At 42.8% G+C, this 23,530-nt stretch overlaps 1 protein-coding gene across 2 annotated transcripts in view; it reads right to left on the bottom strand.

Annotated features, from left to right (window-relative positions):
- LOC141069426 (merlin-like) overlaps positions 1–23,530 on the bottom strand; it is a 120,575-nt gene that overhangs the window by 90,200 nt on the left and 6,845 nt on the right. The window contains exons 2-4 of one of the 2 annotated variants that reach the window (XM_073558951.1): positions 18,778–19,158; positions 13,510–13,613; positions 6,794–6,919 (exon numbers count right to left, since the gene is read on the bottom strand). In XM_073558951.1, coding sequence (XP_073415052.1) covers positions 6,794–6,919; positions 13,510–13,599 — 216 coding nt within the window. In that variant the 5' untranslated portion in view covers positions 13,600–13,613; positions 18,778–19,158. The remainder of the gene's footprint in view (positions 1–6,793; positions 6,920–13,509; positions 13,614–18,777; positions 19,159–23,530) is intronic. The other variant, XM_073558952.1, reaches the window with a different exon arrangement.

Here is a 23,530-nt window from a genome sequence, read left to right as displayed (position 1 = left end):
ATGCTGCGATTGTCAGCGTACTACGCCCGTACTACGCCAATGCAAGTCTATGGGTGCGCTAAAAATACGCATTACACACGGACCAGATGTGTGACTTGTGAGAAATACGCAACCAGTGTCCTTTAGAAAAGCCGGCAATTCAGTGCGCGATACAGTAAAAATCACACTGACAGGTTTTATAACATAAACGAAAGAATAGATATAGACACATAGAATACACATATATATTATATATATATATATATATAATATATATATATATATATATATATATATATATATATATATATACACACACATACATACATGTCATTGAGACACATATATATATTTATTATTTCACAGAGTTCTTCATAGCAGAATAGCCGCTAATTCAATTGCCGGCTTTTGTCAAATCATTACCCAACCCGACATGAAATGACACATGGTTTACATACAGTAAACCATTTCATTTCATGTTTTTTTGTATGTTTTTCATTAGTAATTAGATGAGGGTTGATGTGTAAAATTTGGGAGGTGTAGGTGTTAATTTAAGGGGTTAATTCGTTGTAAAAAAATGTGTGGGCTCCCGCATTGACAAATTACCGCGGGAGCCCACACATTTTTTTAAAACGAATTAACCCCTTAAATTAACACCTACACCTCCCAAATTTTACACATCAACCCTCATCTAATTACTAATGAAAGACATACAAAACAAAACATGAAATTAAATGGTTTACTGTATGTAAACCAAGTGTCATTTCATGTCGGGTTGGGGAATGATTTGACAAAAGCCGGCAATTGAATTAGCAGCTATTCTGCTATGAAGAACTCTGTGAAATATAAATATATATATATATATATATATATATATATATATATATATACACACTCACTGGCCACTTTATTAGGTACACCATGCTAGTAACGGGTTGGACCCCCTTTTGCCTTCAGAACTGCCTCAATTCTTCGTGGCAGAGATTCAACAAGGTGCTGGAAGCATTCCTCAGAGATTTTGGACCATATTGACATGATGGCATCACACAGTTGGCGCAGATTTGTCGGCTGCACATCCCTGATGCGAATCTCCCGTTCCACCACATCCCAAAGATGCTCTATTGGATTGAGATCTGGTGACTGAGGAGGCCATTTGAGTACAGTGAACTCATTGTCATGTTCAAGAAACCAATCTGAGATGATTCGAGCTTTATGACATGGCGCATTATCCTGCTGAAAGTAGCCATCAGATGTTGGGTACATTGTGGTCATAAAGGGATGGACATGGTCAGCAACAATACTCAGGTAGGCTGTGGCGTTGCAACGATGCTCAATTGGTACCAAGGGGCCCAAAGAGTGCCAAGAAAAAATTCCCCACACCATGACACCACCACCACCAGCCTGAACCGTTGATACAAGGCAGGATGGATCCATGCTTTCATGTTGTTTACGCCAAATTCTGACCCTACCATCCGAATGTCGCAGCAGAAATCGAGACTCATCAGACCAGGCAACGTTTTTCCAATCTTCTACTGTCCAATTTCGATGAGCTTGTGCAAATTGTAGCCTCAGTTTCCTGTTCTTAGCTGAGAGGAGTGGTACCCGGTGTGGTCTTCTGCTGCTGTAGCCCATCTGCCTCAAAGTTCGACGCACTGTGCGTTCAGAGATGCTCTTCTGCCTACCTTGGTTGTAACGGGTGGCAATTTGAGTCACTGTTGCCTTTCTATCAGCTCGAACCAGTCTGCCCATTCTCCTCTGACCTCTGGCATCAACAAGGCATTTCCGGCCACAGAACTGCCGCTCACTGGATTTTTTTTCTTTTTCGGACCATTCTCTGTAAACCCTAGAGATGGTTGTGCGTGAAAATCCCAGTAGATCAGCAGTTTCTGAAATACTCAGACCAGCCCTTCTGGCACCAACAATCATGCCACGTTCAAAGGCACTCAAATCACCTTTCTTCCCCATACTGATGCTCGGTTTGAACTGCAGGAGATTGTCTTGACCATGTCTACATGCCTAAATGCACTGAGTTGCCGCCATGTGATTGGTAGATTAGAAATTAAGTCTTAACACACAGTTGGACAGGTGTACCTAATAAAGTGGCCAGTGAGTGTATATATATATACAGTCATGGCCAAAAGTATTGACACCCCTGCAATTCTGTCAGATAATACTCAGTTTCTTCCTGAAAATGATTGCAAACACAAATTCTTTGGTATTATTATCTTCATTTAATTTGTCTTAAATGAAAAAACACAAAAAGAATTGTCCTAAAGCCAAATTGGATATAATTCCACACCAAACATAACAAAGAGGGTGGACAAAAGTATTGGCACTGTTCGAAAAATCATGTGATGCTTCTCTAATTTGTGTAATTAACAGCACCTGTAACTTACCTGTGGCACCTAACAGATGTTGGCAATAACTAAATCACACTTGCAGCCAGTTGACATGGATTAAAGTTGACTCAACCTCTGTCTTGTGTCCTTGTGTGTACCACATTGAGCATGGAGAAAAGAAAGAAGACCAAAGAACTGTCTGAGGACTTGAGAAACCAAATTGTGAGGAAGCATGAGCAATCTCAAGGCTACAAGTCCATCTCCAAAGACCTGAATGTTCCTGTGTCTACCGTGCGCAGTGTCATCAAGAAGTTTAAAGCCCATGGCACTGTGGCTAACCTCTCTAGATGTGGCCGGAAAGGAAAAATTGACAAGAGATTTCAACGCAAGATTGTGCGGATGTTGGATAAAGAACCTCCACTAACATCCAAACAAGTTCAAGCTGCCCTGCAGTCCGAGGGTACAACGGTGTCAACCCGTACTATCCGTCGGCATCTGAATGAAAAGGGACTGTATGGTAGGAGACCCAGGAAGACTCCACTTCTTACCCCGAGACACAAAAAAGCCAGGCTGGAGTTTGCCAAAACTTACCTGAAAAAGCCTAAAACATTTTGGAAGAATGTTCTTTGGTCAGATGAGACAAAACTAGAGCTTTTAGGGCAAAAGCATGAACATAGAGTTTACAGGAGAAAAAAGAGGCATTCAAAGAAAAGTACATGGTCCCTACAGTCAAACATGGCGGAGGTTCCCTGATGTTTTGGGGTTGCTTTGCTGCCTCTGGCACTGGACTGCTTGACCATGTGCATGGCATTATGAAGTCAGAAGACTACCAACAAATTTTTCAGCATAATTTAGGGCCCAGTGTGAGAAAGCTGGGTTTCCCTCAGAGGTCATGGGTCTTCCAGCAGGACAATAACCCAAAACACACTTCAAAAAGCACTAGAAAATGGTTTGAGAGAAAGCACTGGAGACTTCTAAGGTGGCCAGCAATGAGTCCAGACCTGAATCCCATAAAGCACCTGTGGAGAGATCTAAAAATGGCAGTTTGGAGAAGGCACCCTTCAAATATCAGGGACCTGGAGTAGTTTGCCAAAGAAGAATGGTCTAAAATTCCAGCAGAGCATTGTAAGAAACTCATTGATGGTTACCGGAAGCAGTTGGTCGCAGTTATTTTGGCTAAAGGTTGTGCAACCAAGTATTAGGCTGAGGGTGCCAATACTTTTGTCCGGCCCATTTTTGGAGTTTTGGGTGAAATGATCAATGTTTTGCTTTTTGCTTCATTCTCTTTTGCGTTTTTTTATTTAAGACAAATTAAATGAAGATAATAATACCAAAGAATTTGTGTTTGCAATCATTTTCAGGAAGAAACTGAGTATTGTCTGAAAGAATTGCAGGGGTGTCAATACTTTTGGCCATGACTGTGTATATATATATATATATATATATATATATATATATATATATATATATATATATATATATATATATATGTGTCTCAATGACATGTATGTATGTGTGTGTGTATACAGTATATATATATATATATATATATATATATATATATATATATATATATATATGCATTCTATGTGTCTATATCTATTCTTTTGTTTGTGTTATAAAACCTGTCATAGGGCTCCATTATATGTCCATTTTGCAAGCCGGCGAGAAAATCTCAGCATACGGATTACATACGGATGCTTACATGTGCAAAATACGCGACCACACCTTGATTACGGATGACATACAGATCACTATTTAGGGGTCATACATCCGTATTACGCCTGTAAACTACGGACCGTATTTTGCGTCGGTTAGTGTGACCCCGGCCTTATTGTGATTTCTTTTTTAATACAGATTTGTGTTTAATTTATTTATAAACATCCCAATGTCCTGCTTTGTATATGATAGCCTAATTTTTTCACTCGGAAGCTTTAGCTAGCTGGCCGTTTGATAAGTTATATAGCAGTCAGTAGCTTATTGGTAGTTTTTTGGTTGGATTAATTTATTTCTACCACATGAACAGAAACAACAACAAACATAGGAAATACAAGTGTTATTATAAAAAAAAATAGATCTTCAATTGGCACTAATGGAAATTACACATTATATTTGAATTGTGGTTCAACAGAAAAATAAAAGAAAAAAAATAATGAATATGGGCTGGACAAAAATGATAGTACCTCTAGAAAAGTATTGGACCCTAGGGACTTGTTAAACTAAGGCGTGTCCAGTAATTAGCATCACAGGTGTCTATAAACTTGTAATCAGTCAGTCTGCTTATTGAAGAGGGTGAAAAGTAGTCACTGTGCTGTTTGATGTCATGGTGTGTATCACACTAAAGGGGGTTTTACACATAGCGATATCGCTAGCAATATCGCTAAAACGTCACTGGTTTTGTGACGTTATAGCGATATCGCTATATGTGATACTTACCTCCGACCGGCTCCCCCGCTGTCCATCGCTGATCGCGCGGCTCCATTTCTCGTCGTCTGCTTCCTGCTGTGTGAGACGAGCGATGCTGGACGCGGGCGGGAGGACGCCAGGATCGCTGTGTGTGAAAGGTGAGTATCGTCCGCTGTATCGCTGCTGCATCGCTGTGAGATCTTCCTGTGTGGCAGCTCACTAGCGATCATTTAGCGATGCACCAGCGATCCTGACAGGGTCGTATCGCTGGTGCATCGCTAAATGTAAAAGGGCCTTAAAGATGGATGAAGAAAGCTAAAGAGAGAGTTTCTAGATTTTCTAATCTGTCTCAGTAGATTAGGAAAAAAAAAGTTATACAAAAACATGTTAAAGGTAAAGACTATAAGACCATCTCCAAACAGCTTGATGTTAATGTTACTACAGTTAGGCTCTAATACCTGTGGACATGGATATTAAAAAAGAGAACAACAGGGCACATCCGCGCATCAACATGAGCTCCAAACTACATGGATAAGTACAGTAGTATTGTAAAACATAGCAATTAAATGATAGTAACGTAATAAATATTTATTTATTTTACTCATTTATATAGGGCTATTAATTCCACAGCGCTTTACAGACATTAATGGCAAATGTGGGATTAATACACACTGACGTAGTTCAGTATAAAGTAAAATCCAGCAAAAAGTAGGGAATCTAGCAACACCCAAAGTACATACCAAATAGCCAGCAAGTAATGTATAAAAAGCAATTCACAAAGATGAATACAAACCACAAATTGCAGCCCTGACTTATGTTACGCCTGCTGCTTACTTATATGGCCCCAAACCAGCTTGTTTTCTCCCAACGGTTCAGATAAATAGGCCTACGGGCTCATTTAGACATCAGCGTTTTCCATGTACAAGAAAAATGCACCAATTATTTTGATCAGATTTTGATCAGAGTGTGATCGGAGTGTCAGCAGTGTTTCTCACACATGGGGAAAAAAAGAAAGTATCTCCACCTTCTCCTTTCTGACAGTCTGTGAAATTTGGACTGCACCCGGATGTCATCAGTGTGGTCTTACGTTTTTCACAGAACCAAACAATTTCATCGCTGATTTTGAACCAACTCGTGAATCAAAATTGGACATGTTTCCTTTCTTTTAAACAGACAACTCTGAGGGAAAAATCGTACATGTGAACAGCTCCATAGACTATCATAGGTATGTGTAACATTTATGAAAAACATGATTAGCACTTTTACAAGAAAAACTGAAGTTTGAATGAGCCCTAACTATTACTATGCTATGCCTTGTACATTCCTGACTTGTATTCTCTATTTGGCACTTCTCAGGCTTTGCACCAGGCATAACACAGTGTATAGGTTTTCTCACTTTCAGTATGACATATTTGTGGCATATCCATAGACCACACTGCCAATCTGTAGCACTTTCACAATAACAAACGATCGCATCTGAGACAATTGTAGTATGTTCCATAGATGGGATAGGTGGGCATTTTATCCCTAGATTGTGGAGAGAAGAAACTGTTTATGGCTCTCTCCATCGTAGTTTCTAGAAGTTGTGAAACATCCTCAGACTCCTACTCTCTGAACGTCACAGGGAAGGAAGGAATCCGTATTCTCCCTATATGCATAAGCCCCAGAAGTAAAGCCCATCCTAACTGACATCTATGGCATGTACTGCAAATGTCTCAGCTACAGGAATCCCTTTAATTGTTTTTGTAGCACCTGGAAGCAGTATAGTTTGGCAGCGTGGTCCATGGAGGAGAAAACAATTGTGCGCTCCTGCCATATGATCATTTTATAACAATCTTTATTGCCTCAGTAATTGGCAGCACCCAACATCAGATAATTCTCTTTCAGTTTGCCCCAAAATAATGCTAGAAGCACATCCATATCCATGCTAAATTCCCCCCTTCAATCACCAGTGGTGGCAGAAAAAGGTAGTGGGAATGCTACATTTTAACATGCCTGATGCTTTGTTACCGCAAGATATAAGCTAAGCCATACAAATACTGTAGAGAGTACATGTCCCATTTTGTTACCTTTTTATCCAGCTTCAGCCAGGTGTCCACCCCACTTGCCATATATTGCAGGCCAAAAAACCAAGTCTCTTTCAGTACCAGATGTTTGCACACCAACTCAAATAGGTCTTTCCCTTTCCAGTCCATCTAAGAGTAAAACAAGCTATTTAGTATGACAGACAAAAAAATTGTTGTTCATCACAAAATCTAACACGTTAATGAACTCAGTTGCATATCCAGCGGCAATGTTTTTCTCTGTGTCTTGTTCCCTCCTGGTCCTTTTCTCTCTCTCCTGGTCTCTTTCTTTCCCGTTCTGAGTGGGCCCCTTTTTATAATGCTCATGATGTACTAACAATACAACGCTTCCCAACTGTCCTGGATCCAGCAGGATGTTCCCGGATTTGGGAGCTATCCCAAGAAGTTTGCAGCATGTCCACAATTCCGACTGAGTCCGCTGCACCATCTAGGGGTAAAAATACACAAATGTCCCCAGAACCATAAGGGGCAGAAGGATCATAGATATATCAATCCACTGATACAGTAACTTGGCAAAATGTTTGCATGGCTGCAATAAGTTGTGTAGAAGGACAGTTATGCAGGAAAGAAATTGGTTTGGTGCTAAAGTTACGTATTATCACAAGCTGAACCGAACATTCAGCTTCCGGGAAAACAAAGGAGCTGATGACTAAGTGGTAACTAACAGAATATGTCCAACTATAACTCCATCTGCTCCAGCTGATGAGTGCCTCCTCCTGGTTTATGTATGAATTATAATGATGTTGCTACATCGGTTGATCATGTATCTGATTTGGGATGCACAAGTCGTGACCAGATTGTCCTGTCCTGCTTAGTATCTGCTGTGTGCTGTACACGAGCACTACAAACATCATATCTTGTACATGTGGGGCATCATACTGTATGGGGGAATGCACTGTGGGGGCATCATCCTGTATGAGGGAATGCACTGTGGGGGCATCATACTGTATGGGGGAATGCACTGTGGGGGCATCATACTGTATGGGGGAATGCACTGTGGGGGCATCATACTGTATGGGGGAATGCACTGTGGGGGCATCATACTGTATGGGGGAATGCACTGTGGGGGCATCATACTGTATGGGGGAATGCACTGTGGGAGCATCATACTGTATGGGGGAATGCACTGTGGGGGCATCATACTGTATGGGGGAATGCACTGTGGGGGCATCATACTGTATGGGGGAATGCACTGTGGGGACATCATACTGTATGGGGGAATGCACTGTGGGGGCATCATACTGTATGGGGGAATGCACTGTGGGGACATCATACTGTATGGGGGAATGCACTGTGGGGCATCATACTGTATGGGGGAATGCACTGTAGGGGCATCATACTGTATGGGGGAATGCACTGTGGGGGCATCATACTGTATGGGGGAATGCACTGTGAGGACATCATACTGTATGGGGGAATGCACTGTGAGGACATCATACTGTATGGGGGAATGCACTGTGGGGGCATCATACTGTATGGGGGAATGCACTGTGGGGGCATCATACATAGAATCATAGAATCGTAGAGTTGGAAGGGACCTCCTGGGCCATCTGGTCCAACCCCCTGCTCAAAGCAGGATTCGCTAAATCATCCCAGTTAGATGTCTGTCCAGCCTCTGTTTGACGACTTCCATTGAAGGAGAACTCACCACTTCTCGTGGCAGCCTGTTCCACTCATTGATCACTCTAACTGTCAAAAAGTTTTTTCTAATATCTAATCTGTGTCTCCTCCCATTCAGTTTCATCCCATTGCTTCTAGTCTTTCCTTGTGCAAATGAGAATAAAGTTGATCCTTCTACAATGTGACAGCCCTTTAGATATTTGTAGACAGCTATTAAGTCTCCTCTCAGTCTTCTCTTTTGCAAACTAAACATTCCCAAATCCTGCAACCTTTCCTCATAAGACAGGGTTTGCAGACCGGTCACCAATCTGGTCGCTCTTTTCTGAACTTGCTCCAGTTTGTTGATACATACTGTATGGGGGAATGCACTGTGGGGGCATCATACTGTATGGGGGAATGCACTGTGGGGGCATCATACTGTATGGGGGAATGCACTGTGGGGGCATCATACTGTATGGGGGAATGCACTGTGGGGGCATCATACTGTATGGGGGAATGCACTGTGGGGCATCATACTGTGCGTTCCACATTGTATGTCTCTCTTGCCTGTGTTTCAAAGTTCAGAGTTATGATACAACATAAGATAATGGATTTTGCAGAACATGTCATTACTACTTTTAGGCTGTGTGCCCACGTTGCGTTTTTTAAGTGTTGCCGCAGCGCTTTTAGACGCGCGTTTCTGCTGCGGCAACGCTTAAGAAAAGCATCCCATGGAAACATAATGGAATCCGCACATGTTGTGCTAATGGTGTGTTTGTTTCTGCTGCATGTTCATTAATTTGGCGGAAACGCACGCTTTTCCGCATACATTCAATTGTATTGCAAAAACGCATAGGAAAAAGCATGCTAAAACGCTTCTCAAAAAGCTACAAAAGCGCTTCATAAAATGCATGCGTTTTCCCGGGAAGAGGGTGTGCGTTTCCGCTCAGGAATATTCTGCATGAAAAACGCTACGTGGGCACATAGCCTTAAAGTCTTTGTCATATCCAATTATCCTTGACATCCTGCCATGCAGCAGGTCAATACTATTAGAGCATAAAGATGTCACAAAGTATTCATTTATTTTTAAAATCTTAACAATTTTCCAGACACCAAGGCCATATTAGGTTGGGGGGTAGAAAAGCCAGCCTGGCCATATTAAGAAAGATGAGTCTCATTAAGTCTATAGTATGCTGTGATTGTTACATGTAAAGAACGTTCCACTGGTAGACATAAAAACAGAAGTCACATGTCCTCGTGACCAAGATTTAAGGAGGTTCGTCAGCCCAAAAAAGGACAGTCAGTCAAGTGATAAATTAGAGCAAATGACAATAAGAGGATTCAGTGTTAATAAAATAAGAGTAAAACCTGCCCACTTCTGACCTGGTGACAAGTTCTCTATATAAATAATCAGATGAAAAAATTGTATTATAACATTAAGCAAAAAATTGTCAGATTTCCATATAAAATACACAAATGGCTGGGCTGCCTTTTGTCAGTACTGCTTCAGGTTTTCTGGAAACATACTGTGCTTGGACATATTTGTCATGTCTGCTCATGCTTCCTCCCAGCACAGGGAATCTTTATATTTTGGTTATTAGTCTTTTTTATGTGGTATAACGATTCTGTCAGCGAATAACTCATTTAAGCCATGGATCAGAGTAACACCATAATGCTATTATTTCATTAGAACTATGACGTTCCCTCGGGGCCTGTCAATTGTGCCAACATGATGCAACTTTCTACAAGACAACAACAAGAGTACAAGTTTTTACAGGTTGCAAGGTATTAGTCATGGAGGGAAAGTTGGGATGTAACATTTCCGATGTCAGTGACAGCGCTGTGCAATCCTCACCCAGATAACACTCAGGATAAGACCAATGAGCGGATTCTGCCTAGTGGAAGACATGGCTACCTTCACCAAGTGATAAAGGAGAAATCACTGAGATCTCAAGTACAATCAAAAGATTACTTTTGCATAACATCAGCAAGACGTCACCATGTACTTGTGGGCCTTTGCCATCTTTTCAAAAAAAAATTAAGTACCCAAATTTCACTTTATTCAGACATTTTACTCACTTAAAGGCATTTGATAACGGATCTGCAGGATCAGGTCATCAATGGAAAATGGGGGTTGGACCCCCGCCGATCACCTGTTTTTCGCTCTAGCAATGGTTGAATATAACACTTTGAATGGAGATGTTGAACAAACTCCATTCAATGTACAGTGGTCACATCTGGCCATTGCCAGCTACTACTGTACACCTCCCGTTCTTTGGAATAAAAGCAGTACTGCAATGGTTGGAGCTGCCGGCAGCCGCTGCTACACTTTGAATAGAGTTTAATTCAGCAGGATTTACATTTGAGCAAAATTCAACTGATCGATGGGGGCACAAGGTGTCAGAACCCCGCCAATCTGCTATTGATGACCTATCCTATAATCAAAGAACTATTATATGCCCAGACAACCCTTTTAACCGCTTGACCCTGAAGCCTGTTTTCACCTCCCTGACCAGGCCAATTGTTAAGACACTTTGACACAAAACAATAAAATGAATGAGAATTAGTAGAAAAAGCTTTTTCCCAAGGATTGGCTCATTCATCATTAACTGCATCTTTATTTGTTACAAAATAATTATTTTTGGCAGCACATTGCCCTGTACAAACAGGAATGTGCTGCAGATAATATGCAAACTGAGAAAGACCGGTCATCCCCAAAAAGTTTCCATCCTGCCTAGTAAAAGGGCCTTAGCCGACTGACTTGTTATATCATTGATGCACATTATAGGCAGAGAACTGCCCATATGAAAGGACCCTAAAAACTTACTGTGGCTTTGTAATGCCTCTGTTATTTATTATCTTTTAAAAGAAGAGCACTAGTGCCCAAAATGGAGATGGCAAAGTTTTACAGATTGGACACTGAAAAGATGCAATCGGCCAAAGTACAAGGGCGATCGGTCATCAGCTGACAGCCGCCAATGTGTCAACAATCTGTAACTACCAATAAATGATCGCTGGTTTGACAGATTGTTACGCAGAATTTTCATCAGGACAGTCCACACAGCCAGCAGTATTAATCAGGCAGGAATGTAATTGTTGCCTCACACCAGCACTTACAGTATGTGACACATGTGTAAGGGGTTGCAGAAACTGTTAATGCCCTGTACACGTCCCGGTCTTGAACGTCTTACTCTGTATATAGTGTTTTGTACTTATGTGCTGTAATATTATGCTGTAGCTTAGGGTAAGTGCAGTACCCCAATGTGGACACTAGATGGGGCACATTAGTGTACATAGTTAACTTAGGAAGAGTCTGCTGTGGGTAAGCCAGGAACATTTACTGATTATAGTCAGTAGGGCCAAGGAGCCCAGACAGTACTGTAGGGTTTTAGGGCCCGGGGCAGAACATTGACCTCGCAACGTTCATAAGGTCAGAAGCTCAGTCATCCAGGGCCTGAGGGCCAGAAGTCTTAGCTTAGCAGAATGCAGGGTAGCTCCAGGATGAGGCCGCTTACTACGTGGGCTGAAACCCTTTTGCCTGGGGCGAAACGGACAGGGGAACTCCTAACAGTAGTGAAGCTGTACAGTAGGAACGCTGCAGTACTGGATGAGCCGGTACAACCTGGAGTATTCTGGAAGATGTGTGGGAGAGGATAGGGCAAGAGAAGGATATATTCTGTGTTGAACCCAATATTGTAGCTGTAACTGAATTGGACGTGCTGCGAAAGAATGCAAGTAAAGTTGACTGTTACAAGTTGAAACTGGACTCTGTCTCTCTTTGTGTGAACCCCATGGATGTGATCCTACAACAGCTCAGATGGGACCCTGACGTTCAGAAGGCGTTATAAAAGATACACTGTAAAGGGGACATTGTATGCATGTGGCGTAATTGAGCAATCTATGTCAGCCACGACTACGGCCCTGGCTCCCCTCACACATGCAATGGACAACAATGCAGGGGTGGACGTACCATTGTTACAACCAGGGCCCCAAGGGGAAAGGAGCCCACTTCCACCCCTAAAGCAGCACACCGCTTCTGTTACAGACACATAATGCTGAGTTATTGGACTACAGAGGGCCCATATACTATTCTTGCACAGGGGCCCTCTTCTATCTGTGTCCGCCAGTGCAGTAATATGCAAATAAACTGGACTGGTCTCCCGGAGGTCAGTGATTGTTTCGTGATGTTGCTGTTTTCTTTGACTGGTCGCCCTGAGGTCAGTGATTGTTTCGTGATGTTGGTCTACTAGGCATTGCTCCCACCTAGCCAGAATCCTACTCCACACTGATGAGGGGCAACACCCCGAAACAGCTGTCTGTGTATGGATACCTGGCCTTGGTATCTCCCTTGTCATATCTGTAAACTCTCAAAGAGCTGGATATTGACTTAAAGGGTCACTTAATACGGTGGTGATGGTGGTTTCCGAAAGGAGCCACTCCTTGGCTGGGTCCTTCCCTGCAGGAAGATCTGGCTAGTCCTGTGTTTGAGACTCTTAAATGAGGCTCCACGGACTTTATTTGCATATTCGTATTTCCCAGGGAGCAATGCACCTAGGATTTCACTGATTGAGTGCCTTTGCCGGCTGCCGCAGTGTTTTCTTTGACTGGTCTCCCTGAGGTCAGTGATTGTTTCTTGACGCCAGTGCAGTAAGGCCTAGTGTAATGTATTTGCAAATCATGTCATTAATAACAATTTTTACGTGAGTGATGAAGGGCAATCAAAAGTTTGATCATTTACTGCTAATCGCTCTGGATCATTCAGTAAAGAACCAACTCACTGCCAAGATCCCTCTGAGCATTGTTAAGCATTATCCCCTTGTTTCTTATGGTTCCGATACACATGAGCTAATGGTCGGCTGAATAAGACAACGATCAGTCCCGACCAGCTTCTCCCCCTCCTATATAAATGAACGCTCAGCTCGGCCATCTGATGAGAAGGGGAGTCAGGGTGCCCCATAAGTATCAGATGGCCAGCTAGCCTGTTTGAAATCACCAGGTTCTGCTGGAATGTGTACAAGGCTCTTAGTAAGTTTTTGACACTTGTTACTCCATGGACTTCCTGAAATGTTAGCATTAATATTCTAATAAATGGTAAAACTAACCTCACAGTTTAACTCCATTTCTGCGTCCATCGTTACAACCTTCACTTTCAAAGTCCTCTGCTGCTTCTTCTTCAGACTCCGGATGGACATAGCTTATGGTGAAGCTGCAATTTGGAGAAAAATATCAATAGCTATGGGGAAAAACATTATTAAATATAACAGTAGCAATACTTAACCTCATTGTTCACAAACAGGGCAAGTTCACAGTTTATGTATTTCTTGCGTTTTGGCCACTAGTTTACTGCAATTGCTAGGGCTCATGTCTATAAACAAACTCAATGGTTTTGACAAGGACAGCTCTTACGCTAAGGGTTCGCCAGCGTATACATGAGACGAGTGCTACGTGGTGTGTTATTGGATGGCAGTCGGCCCAATGTTATACTATGGAGCAGCGCTGGTCAGAGTTTTTTTCTCATGCCGATTTGGTATTAGAAAACAATCACAACATGCTGCGGGTGCATCCGAGAATCAGATCATGCGCACCCATACAAGTCTATGGAAAACATGGGACTGCATTCGGATGGCATCTGAGTGCTGGCCAATTTCCGCTGACTCAGACAATGGAGAAGATGGAGAAATCTTGTTCTCCATCTTCTCCTCACCTGTGCTACGATTCTCTCATCTGAGAGAAAGGGATCACACTAAGACGACACTCTGATCAGAGATTGATCTGAGTGACTCTTACATAATTGATCTGATTCTCTCGAATGAGAAAAACAATGCTGGTGTGAGCAGTAAGCAGTGTGAGATGAAGACATTAGGCTTTCTAGAACATGTTGTAAAATGGTGTTATTTTTCTATGATACACATTTTGGACTAAAGTAGATCACAGGCGGAGGCTCAATTAAAAGTCTAACAGCTTTGCATAAAGCACAGATCATATGTGCATGCAGTGTTTCTGGCCAAGCCTATAAACTAGGTAACAATAAATGGCTAAACATCCAGTAGAAGGCATGTTAGTAATGTCATGCAGCATTCCGTCAATGTTCTTACAATGAATCAGAATTGATTTAAGGGTGAACTGTCACTCAGCATTGCAAGTGACAAAACACCCTCAAACGACTTTAAGAGCATACAGCTTTGGTACTGGACTGAACATTAGATTATTTTAAAAAAGTTTGGTGGCACTGTATCATTTCATGATGATCCTAGCCATTTAAAGGGGTTTTTTTTCTAGACTTTGATTTTGTGGTCTATCCTTAGAACAAACCAGCAATACCACATTATACCACATCAATGGAGGTTTGCTATACCCCCAGCAATCAGCTAGATAAAAAGTCCAGAGCACTTGATGAGCACATCATCTCCCTTATGTTTACCAGGCATAGCACGGCACATATAGTACTGGCAGTGCCAGGTAACGCAGCTCAGTCCCATTCACTGCAGTTGCAGGGGCTTATAGCACCTGACGTTGTGCCTGATAAGCACTGATGGCCGCTTGTCATCATTTCAGAAGACCCCTTTACAGACACAGCTATTCTCTTTTTAGCACTAATTTCTAAAGTCCATAGCCTTTTAATTCTTCTGTTGAGATATCTTATTTTTTGCAGCATTGTATTTTAAATGACATCCTTTTGAAATCTGTTTTTTGGGGAAATTTTGTTTTTATACCATTCATAGTGCAGGAAAAATGACATTTTAAAAGGGTTGTCCAGTCTCTTTACATTTTTTTTGTCAAAAGCTTAGCATGGTAGAAAAAAAAAAATCAAAGTTGGTAATAGTAACCTTATGGGTCCCCTGTGCTCCGGTGCCGCAGCTTCTGGGATTCCAAGTTAGTCTTTCTAGTCTCACTTACAGAGAGGATATATTGAAACAGAGATGTGACCGCAGCAGCCGAAATCACTTGCTGCAGCGGTGACCTCAGTGGTGATGTTTACCACACCGAAAAACATACCCATTCTGGAATTCACATTCTCCTCAATAAAGACTTGAATCTTTGTATATTCTTTTAAGCCATCTGTCTCATGCCTAGTGATGGATATAAGTAACGCAAAGCATTGCTACAGGTTATATGGCGGGTACTTACCTTCACCAGCATTGTTTCATTGATAAGAGTGTTAAAAAGAACCAGACTGACGGCAATAGAATAGCCAAAAATGTGACATGCTGTTCTTTACTTATATTAGGCTTTAATTGCACAGTTTATGCTTGTTTGCTTTTTAGTTGTAAAAATGTAATGATTTTCAAGAAATGTAACAAGTATTTTAATGGTGCGATATATATATATATATATATATATATATATATATATATATATATATATACACACACACACCGTACCTTTTTTATTCATTCTTTTCACATAGACAAGCCTATGGGAAGATGCATGCTAAAAATGCCACACAAAGAGTAAGCTGCATTTGCAGAAAATAAACTAATGGGGCCCCAAAAATTTACCAAAGGGATGAACAAAAAAAAAAAAAAAACACAAAAAAGTTCTGTCCTAAATGTACTTAATTTTTTCCCGGCCAGCTTCTGGCTGCTGCATCTTATTTGTCCATGAAAAATAAGAAAAGGGAAAAAAAAATGCACATTTGTACAAAAAAAAGCATGAAACCACTTTCAAAGGGTACTGTATATTGCTACTCACTTCTGCATCGGGATGAGTGTCACTGATGACGTTGTGCCGACAGGTGCCTGTCAGTGCCTGTGCACAGTGGGCATGTATCATGCACTTGTCCTATTCATTAGAATAGGATGTGTGCACCATGCATCATGGTAGGCACCTGCCAATGCAGTGCCACTGGTGCTATTCTTATCCCTATGCAGAAGTGGGGAAATACATGAATCACCAAGTTCAAGCAGAAGATATAGCCAACAACTGTTACTCCATGAGATGTGGAGAAGGCTGACTAGATGATGAGATCTGAATGTGCGGTTCCCATTGTGGAGGACTTGTGATGGCGTCGAGGTGCTATGATGGTGTTTGCACAGAACGGAACACCCACCAAAGCATGACTACAATATTCTGCAGCAGCACGCCACCCCATCTGCCCTGCACAATCAATGGCATCTACGACAATCTTCAAGCCTATGAGGCTGCATCCTACACTGTGACATCCTACATTTTTTTTAATTTTCACTTGCTTTAATGGTCTCCATGGGAGACTAGAAGCGGCGATCATCCGATCGCCTCTGCTACCCACAGGCGATGATCAGATCTCCTATGTGTAGCAGAAATGCACTTGCTATGAGTGCCAACAGCTGGGAGGCGCTCATAGCATCCCGGCAATGACAACCACAAACATCTCCTGCAGGCTCCGGGTTGTCATGCCATCCCATTGGCGACCCACGGTCATGTGACATGAGCGCCGATGGGCGGGATTAGTGTCGCATTTCCAGCGCGATCACATTAAATACAGCTGTCATTTAACGGGTTAACAGTCGCGGGTGGATCGCGATTCCACCTGCAGCTGTTAGGGGCACATGTCAGCTGTTCAAAGATAGGTACGCAGGACGCATGTGGAAATAGGCAGAGCCATGCAGAAGTAGGCGGAGCTTAAGGAAAGAAGTACGCAGCACCACGCTGCGGACTCAAACGCTAATGTCAACCCGGCCTTAATGATATGCAAATGATGAAAAAATGTAAACAAGATTTTACAAACTTTTTGATTTATTCAAAATTAAGTGTGAGCGTCTCACTCTGAAATAGACACACTTATACGCTTTGGCATGCTATCAGTGAGGTTATAAATGCTTTTCTATGTAATGTTCTGCTATGCTAAATACATTTGGGCACACAAATCATCAACATCCACTGCTGGCAGCTCCCTTCGTAACTGCTGATATGCTGATGAGAGACCAGGCCTTGAATGTTGCTCACAGTAGCTGGCATTGCTGTACTGGTTCACTTTTACATTCCCTCATGAAGGACTCTTCATGGCATTGTCCATGTGGTCTGCAGCCCAGTCACCAACTATCACTGTGTTCAAGACAATAGCAGGATGCATCACGGAAGAGGACAGACCTCCATTCCAGTCTACATTGCCATGTTGCTCTGCATTATAAAACCTTTAAGAACACTGGTGTGAGGTCAAGGAAACACATGTAGCTGGATATCTGTCTCGCAGCCGAGTACTGTGCAAACACCTTCTGATGGTTTGTATAGACAGTGTTTGAAGCCTTAGGCTTGGTGCACCATTGGTACAATATGTGGTACAATATGCACCATATTCAAATCTTATGACTCCACATGGGCAATGCAATGCAAAGGCATTCACAAGGGAACGTCATACCGGTCCTACTCCTGAGATGATGGTGTTGGCTGGCGTAATGTACAGTAGCCTGACCCCTCTAATCTTCATTCTAGCTAAACTAATAGCTTGACATTACAATGATTTTGTCATGGAACCAGTAGTATGGCCATTTCTCCAAAGTGTCCTAGGGGCTGGTTTTCAACATTACAACACTGGGCCACACATTGCTCAAGCTACTATGAACAGCCTAAGTGGCCTAAACTTGCTGCCGTGGTCTGCAGGATCTCCAAACTTGTCACCCATTGACTACATCTAGTACGTTATTGGCTGGCAATTACAAAGGTATCTGCCAGCAGGGGATCTTGATGATTTGCATGTCAAAGTGCATTCAACGTGGCAAAATATTTTTTAGACAACCATTAACAACCTCATTGATAGCATGCAAATGTAAGTGGATGTATTTATTTTCCTTGCTTCCATAGTGACATTAATTTCCACCGCACGTTACTGACATCATCATCGCATACCCTTTCAGTTTTTCCGTGTTAGGGGAAACCAAAGAACATGAAGAAAACTCACGCAAACATGAGAACGTACAAACTCCTTGCAGATGTTGCTCTTGATAAAATTTAAACAAAGGACCCCTGCTCTGTAAAGTTACGCCGCTAACCACTGAGCCAACGTTTCGGCCTGTGGTTTTTATATTCAGTACCGAATGAATTGAGTTGTTTTGAAAATATTTCATCATTTGCATATTTACAAGTCATCTAATTTCCATAATTCCACGATTTTTCCCCCATGGTGTTGCAGTTTCAATGCTCAGGAGTGTATATAATATTATTATTATTTTTACATTATGAAAAGTATTATGGGCACCATTCAGTATTGATATGTAGATGTTTGGTCTTCATGCCATAGAACTGGAACCAATTTTATTTTTCCCAACCTGAATTGTTCCCCATGACCCATTGAAGCTATTAATCTGGCATGTAATTTGCCGTGACCATATAGAATGTGAAGTCTACAAAACAATTCCTGCTCCCCAGAATCTATAGAAAGAGTTTTACTTTACCAGGCTTTAGAATGGCAAGAGACCAGAAGTTGCTAAATGCAGCATATTCAGCGGGGATGGTGTTCTCTTTCTCGGTTCCTTCTTTATATTGTGAATTCAGGTAATCCAGGTTTCCAGTTTCACCGTAAAATCTCCTATAATCCCATAAACTGTAGTAAATGAAAGTTTATCCCATACTGGACTGTTCAGGTGTTTTCAGAAAATAGGCTTGATGCTAAAGAACCATTTCTATTAAGAGTCCTGCCTTCTGCAGATCATTTCGATAAATCCGGCGGAACGAAAAGATGTCAATTCAAAGAAAAACAGCTTTACAAATATGAAAATCTTGTAATTCCAGGAAGCGGCGTCCTATTCTGCTGATACGAGACTGCAAACTGCTTCCTACATGGGAGGAAGAAGATATGAGAGCTGAAAAGCATGACACATTATCGTAAGCTAATAATGGCAGGAGTGTCAGCCAATGAAGACACAGCAAGGAATGTGTATAACCTGAAAGGAATGATAGGTGAGTCAGGCCGCAGTGCAAGGAATGCTCCTGTGTAAGAATGTGACCAGCAATGCCGGAGATCTGAGAGACTGTACATTATACAAGAGTCATATGAATATATAGAGGTGCAGTACATACGTATACATGGTGATGAAGATGATACAAAAGTGCATAGTCGTGACAATACCTTTTACCCTAAAAAATTTATGTAAAAGCTTAGAAAATTTGCTACATTTTTGTGCAAAAGGGGTGGCCACTCCTGCCCATCCAGCTCATCCGGAGTGCTGACGCGTTTTACCTCAGAAATATTCTTCCGTCTCTGACTGGAGCAGTTTTGGCGGGCACTCCATTCAGAAGAGGCGCTGAGTTCATTAAGGGTATGATCACACTGGGCGTTGTTGCTGCTTTTTTATGCTAATTTTCAGCTGCTTTTTACAGTACCAGCAAAGCCTATGAGATTTCAGAAATCTCATGCACACACATTGGTTTTTTGAGTCATCAGGATTTTGTGCTTTGCTGCGTTTTTTGGACATAGAGCATGTCCCTTCTTTCAGCGTTTTTGCAGCATTTTTCACCCATTGACTTGAATGGGTGTTGAAAAAAGCTGCAAAACGCGCCAAAAACGCAGGTATCATTATTTGCAGTATTTTTTTCTGCAGAAAAGTCACGGACATTATCATGGACAAAGAGACACAAAAACGCACCAAAAAAAAAAAACGCACTAAAAACGCACCTAAACCTGCGTTTTTTGCAGCAGCTTCTTTACTGCCAAGAAGATCAGGTTTTGCTGCAGAAAAAAAAAAGCAGCATAAACGCCCAGTGTGAATGTACCCTAAGTGGCGTTCACCTCTTAATAAATTCCATGCCTTGTACTGCAGCAAGACTGGTGTAGCGCGAGGGTGCACTATGCCAGTCTTGATGAAACGGTCCCAAGTGGCTCTGATTTATCAAGACTGGTATTATGTGTGTCAGTCTTGAAGAAATATGCACTTGAGTAAGATGTGCTAAATTAATTAAGAGGTGTGTGCCTCTTAATGGGTTTGGTGCATCTTTTAGCAGCAGTATGCCAACGCAAGAAATGCATGCTAGTTAGGGACTGGAGTGCATTTCTGTAATGTACACCATTTTATTTGCATATTGTCACGACTTTCTTGTCAGGTGTCCCGGGACCAGGGGTTCCTTCCCTGTCCCTAATGTTAGGGGCGCTCTAGCGATATCAAAAGTACATATTTGATATTGCCGTGTCTGGAACGACCTGCCCCATAAAACTGTTGCACTAGGTAACCCCTTCAGTGAACACCGTTAAAGAAAAAGAAAACAAACGGGGCAAAAAACTATATGTCACGACTCTGTTGTTGGGTGTCCCAGGATCAGGGGCTCCTTCAGTGTCACTAAGGCTATGGGTGCCCTAATTCGCCCTGTTCCCCGGATTACTTCTGATGGTGAAGAGGCCGGGGCCATATACCTTGCCTTAGCTCCTGAATCCGCCTTCAGTCTGTAACCTTCCCCCATCCAGGGTAAAGGGGAGAATTAGTGTACAGTAATATATCAACCAGACTAACAAGGTAATACGAACAGGGATTGGCAGGAACACCACACTGCACTTGTGCGCATGCCCTGAGTACAAAAACAGTGTTCAAAGATACCTGTGGAGCGGGACAGCAGCGGTGACGATGCGTGCTTCAGACTATCAGGACCTGAAGCACGTTACTGCTGGGGTCATGGCCTAAGCTCCACAGAGCTAGGAGCCGCAGGGAAACTCCTAGAAAGGTAACTACGGGACAAGTTACCAAGGGGCATAGACAGGGACGTAAACCAGATCAAGCCGGGTCAAAGCACGAGATAGCAGGACAGTACCAAAGGGTTAGACAGAGCGAATAGTCAGGACGTAGCAATAGATCAGAAAACCAGAACGGGCATTGGATGGTACAATAGGGACAAACTGTAACGAAGTAACAATAGCCAAGCCAGGAGGTCAGAACCGGAAAAGACAATAGTACCAAAACGAGAGACGGAGTTGAGAGTGAGGGGACAGACTGGGTCATACACGGGAATCAAACAAGCAATGCAGTATCCACGCACACCAGGGGGGTCAGACATACAGCCAGAATAACAGTATAGCTGACAGGGAATCCTAGTCTAGAGTGAGTATAAATACCCCTCCCAGATCCAAAGAGAGGCCGGCAAAAGTTAACCCTGTGAGAACAGGACATTAACCATGTCCTAACCATGACAGTACCCCCCTCTTAATGGGGGGTCACTGGACCCCCAGGTTTCTCAGGGTATCAGGCATGAAAAGCCCGCACCAGTCGATCAGCGTGCACTGAACTGGCCAGAACCCATGACCGATCCTCAACGGAATATCCCTTCCAATGAACAAGGTACTGAAGTCTCCGGCGCACCCACCGTGAATCAACGATGCGCCCTATCTCGTACTCCAGTTGACCCTCTACCAACACTGGTGGAGCCACGGATGAGGGATCTTCTCTAACTGTCCCCACAGGTTTTAATAGGGACCTGTGGAAGACATTAGAGATTTTGAAGGAGGTGGGCAACTGTAATCTCTATGCCACCGGGTTGATCACCTCTACAATCTTGTATGGGCTAATAAATTTGGGACCCAACTTCATAAAGGGTATTTTAAGTTTGATGTTACGGGTGGACAACCAGACTTTTTCCCCCACTGTCAACGCAGGAACCACCCCCCTCCTCCTGTCCGCAAAATGTTGGAACTTCTTCTGGGCTTTGGAGATGTTCCCCTGCACCTCCTTCCAGAGGGTTTTTAACTGATGTACCATCCCCTCGGCACCAGGGCAATCCGAATCCATACGGGAAAATTCCCCAAACTGCGGAACAAACCCATAATTGGCCTGAAAGGGAGACTTTCCGGTAGACTGATTAATCCGACAGTTGAATGCAAATTCTGCCAAGGGTAATACCTCACACCAGTCCTCCTGTTTGGAGGAGGCCAGGCATCTCAGAATCTGCTCCAATGACTGGTTGGTGCCTTCAGTTTGTCCGTTGGATTCCAGGTGATAGGCAGAGGAGAATGACAACGTGACCCCCAACTTCATACAAAACACTCTCCAAAACCTGGCCACAAATTGCACACCCCTGTCCGACACCACGTTCACAGGCCCTCCATGCAGCCGAACAATGTGCTGTATAAACAAGCAGGCCAAGGTTTCAGCAGATGGTAATGCAGGTAATGGCACAAAGTGGGCTTGCTTAGAAAATCTATCAACCACTACCCATACCACTGAGTTGCCCTTGGCAGATGGAAGATTAGTGATAAAGTCCATGGACAGGTGTGTCCATGGTTTATCCGGAATTGGCAAAGGCACCAATTCCCCGGCCGGCCGGACCTGAGAGCTTTTAGAGCGAGCGCACACCCCACAAGTATTTACAAACCTTTTTTATATCAGTATTCATAGAGGGCCACCAAAAACCCCTAGCTACTGCCCCCCGGGTAGCTGCAATACCAGGGTGTGCACTTATCACAGAATCATGAAATACTTGAAGGAGCGTGAGACGGAATTGTTCGGGTACAAACAATTTACCTGGGGGTTTATTCCTGGGAGCTTGTGCTTCCAGAATCTCTCTCTGTAGCTCAGAGGAGATTTCGGCTACAACCACTCCCGGTTGAAGAATGGAAGAAGGAGGTTCTGGAGGGGACACAGAATCAAAACTTCGGGATAAGGCATCCGCCTTTACATTTTTAGACCCTGGTCGGAACGTGATGGTAAAATGAAATCGAGAAAAAAAAAGTGCCCACCGAGCCTGTCTGGTAGTCAACCTCTTAGCAGACTCGATATAGGCCAGGTTTTTATGATCAGTGATGACCGTAATGGGATGAGCGGCCCCCTCCAAAAAATGCCCCCATTCTTCGAAGGCCAATTTAACTGCTAACAATTCCGTTACCGACATCATAGTTTCTCTCGGCCGAAGAAAAAGGCACAGGGTTTGAGGTTAGTCAGGGTAGGGGGACCCTGTGACAATACTGCCCCAACCCCCACCTCCGAAGCGTCGACCTCGACGATAAAAGGTCTTGACGAATCGGGTTGTACCAACACAGGGGCTGTAGTAAAACACTTCTTTAATGTAAGGAAGGAATTTTTTGCGGCCACGAACCAATTTTTGTTTTACATCTGCCCCTTTAAGAGTGAGGTCCGTCAAGGGTTTCACCACCTGCGAGAACCCTTTAATGAACTTCCTATAATAATTAGCGAAGCCCAGAAATCGCTGCAACCCCTTCAGGTCATGAGG

This window comes from Dendrobates tinctorius, unplaced genomic scaffold, assembly GCF_039654945.1.
Source record: "Dendrobates tinctorius isolate UK_male_01 unplaced genomic scaffold, ASM3965494v1 ptg000263l, whole genome shotgun sequence".
NCBI lineage: Eukaryota > Metazoa > Chordata > Amphibia > Anura > Dendrobatidae > Dendrobates > Dendrobates tinctorius.
Note: the sequence above shows the minus strand (reverse complement) of the source record. Positions and strands in the feature narration are given on the sequence as shown.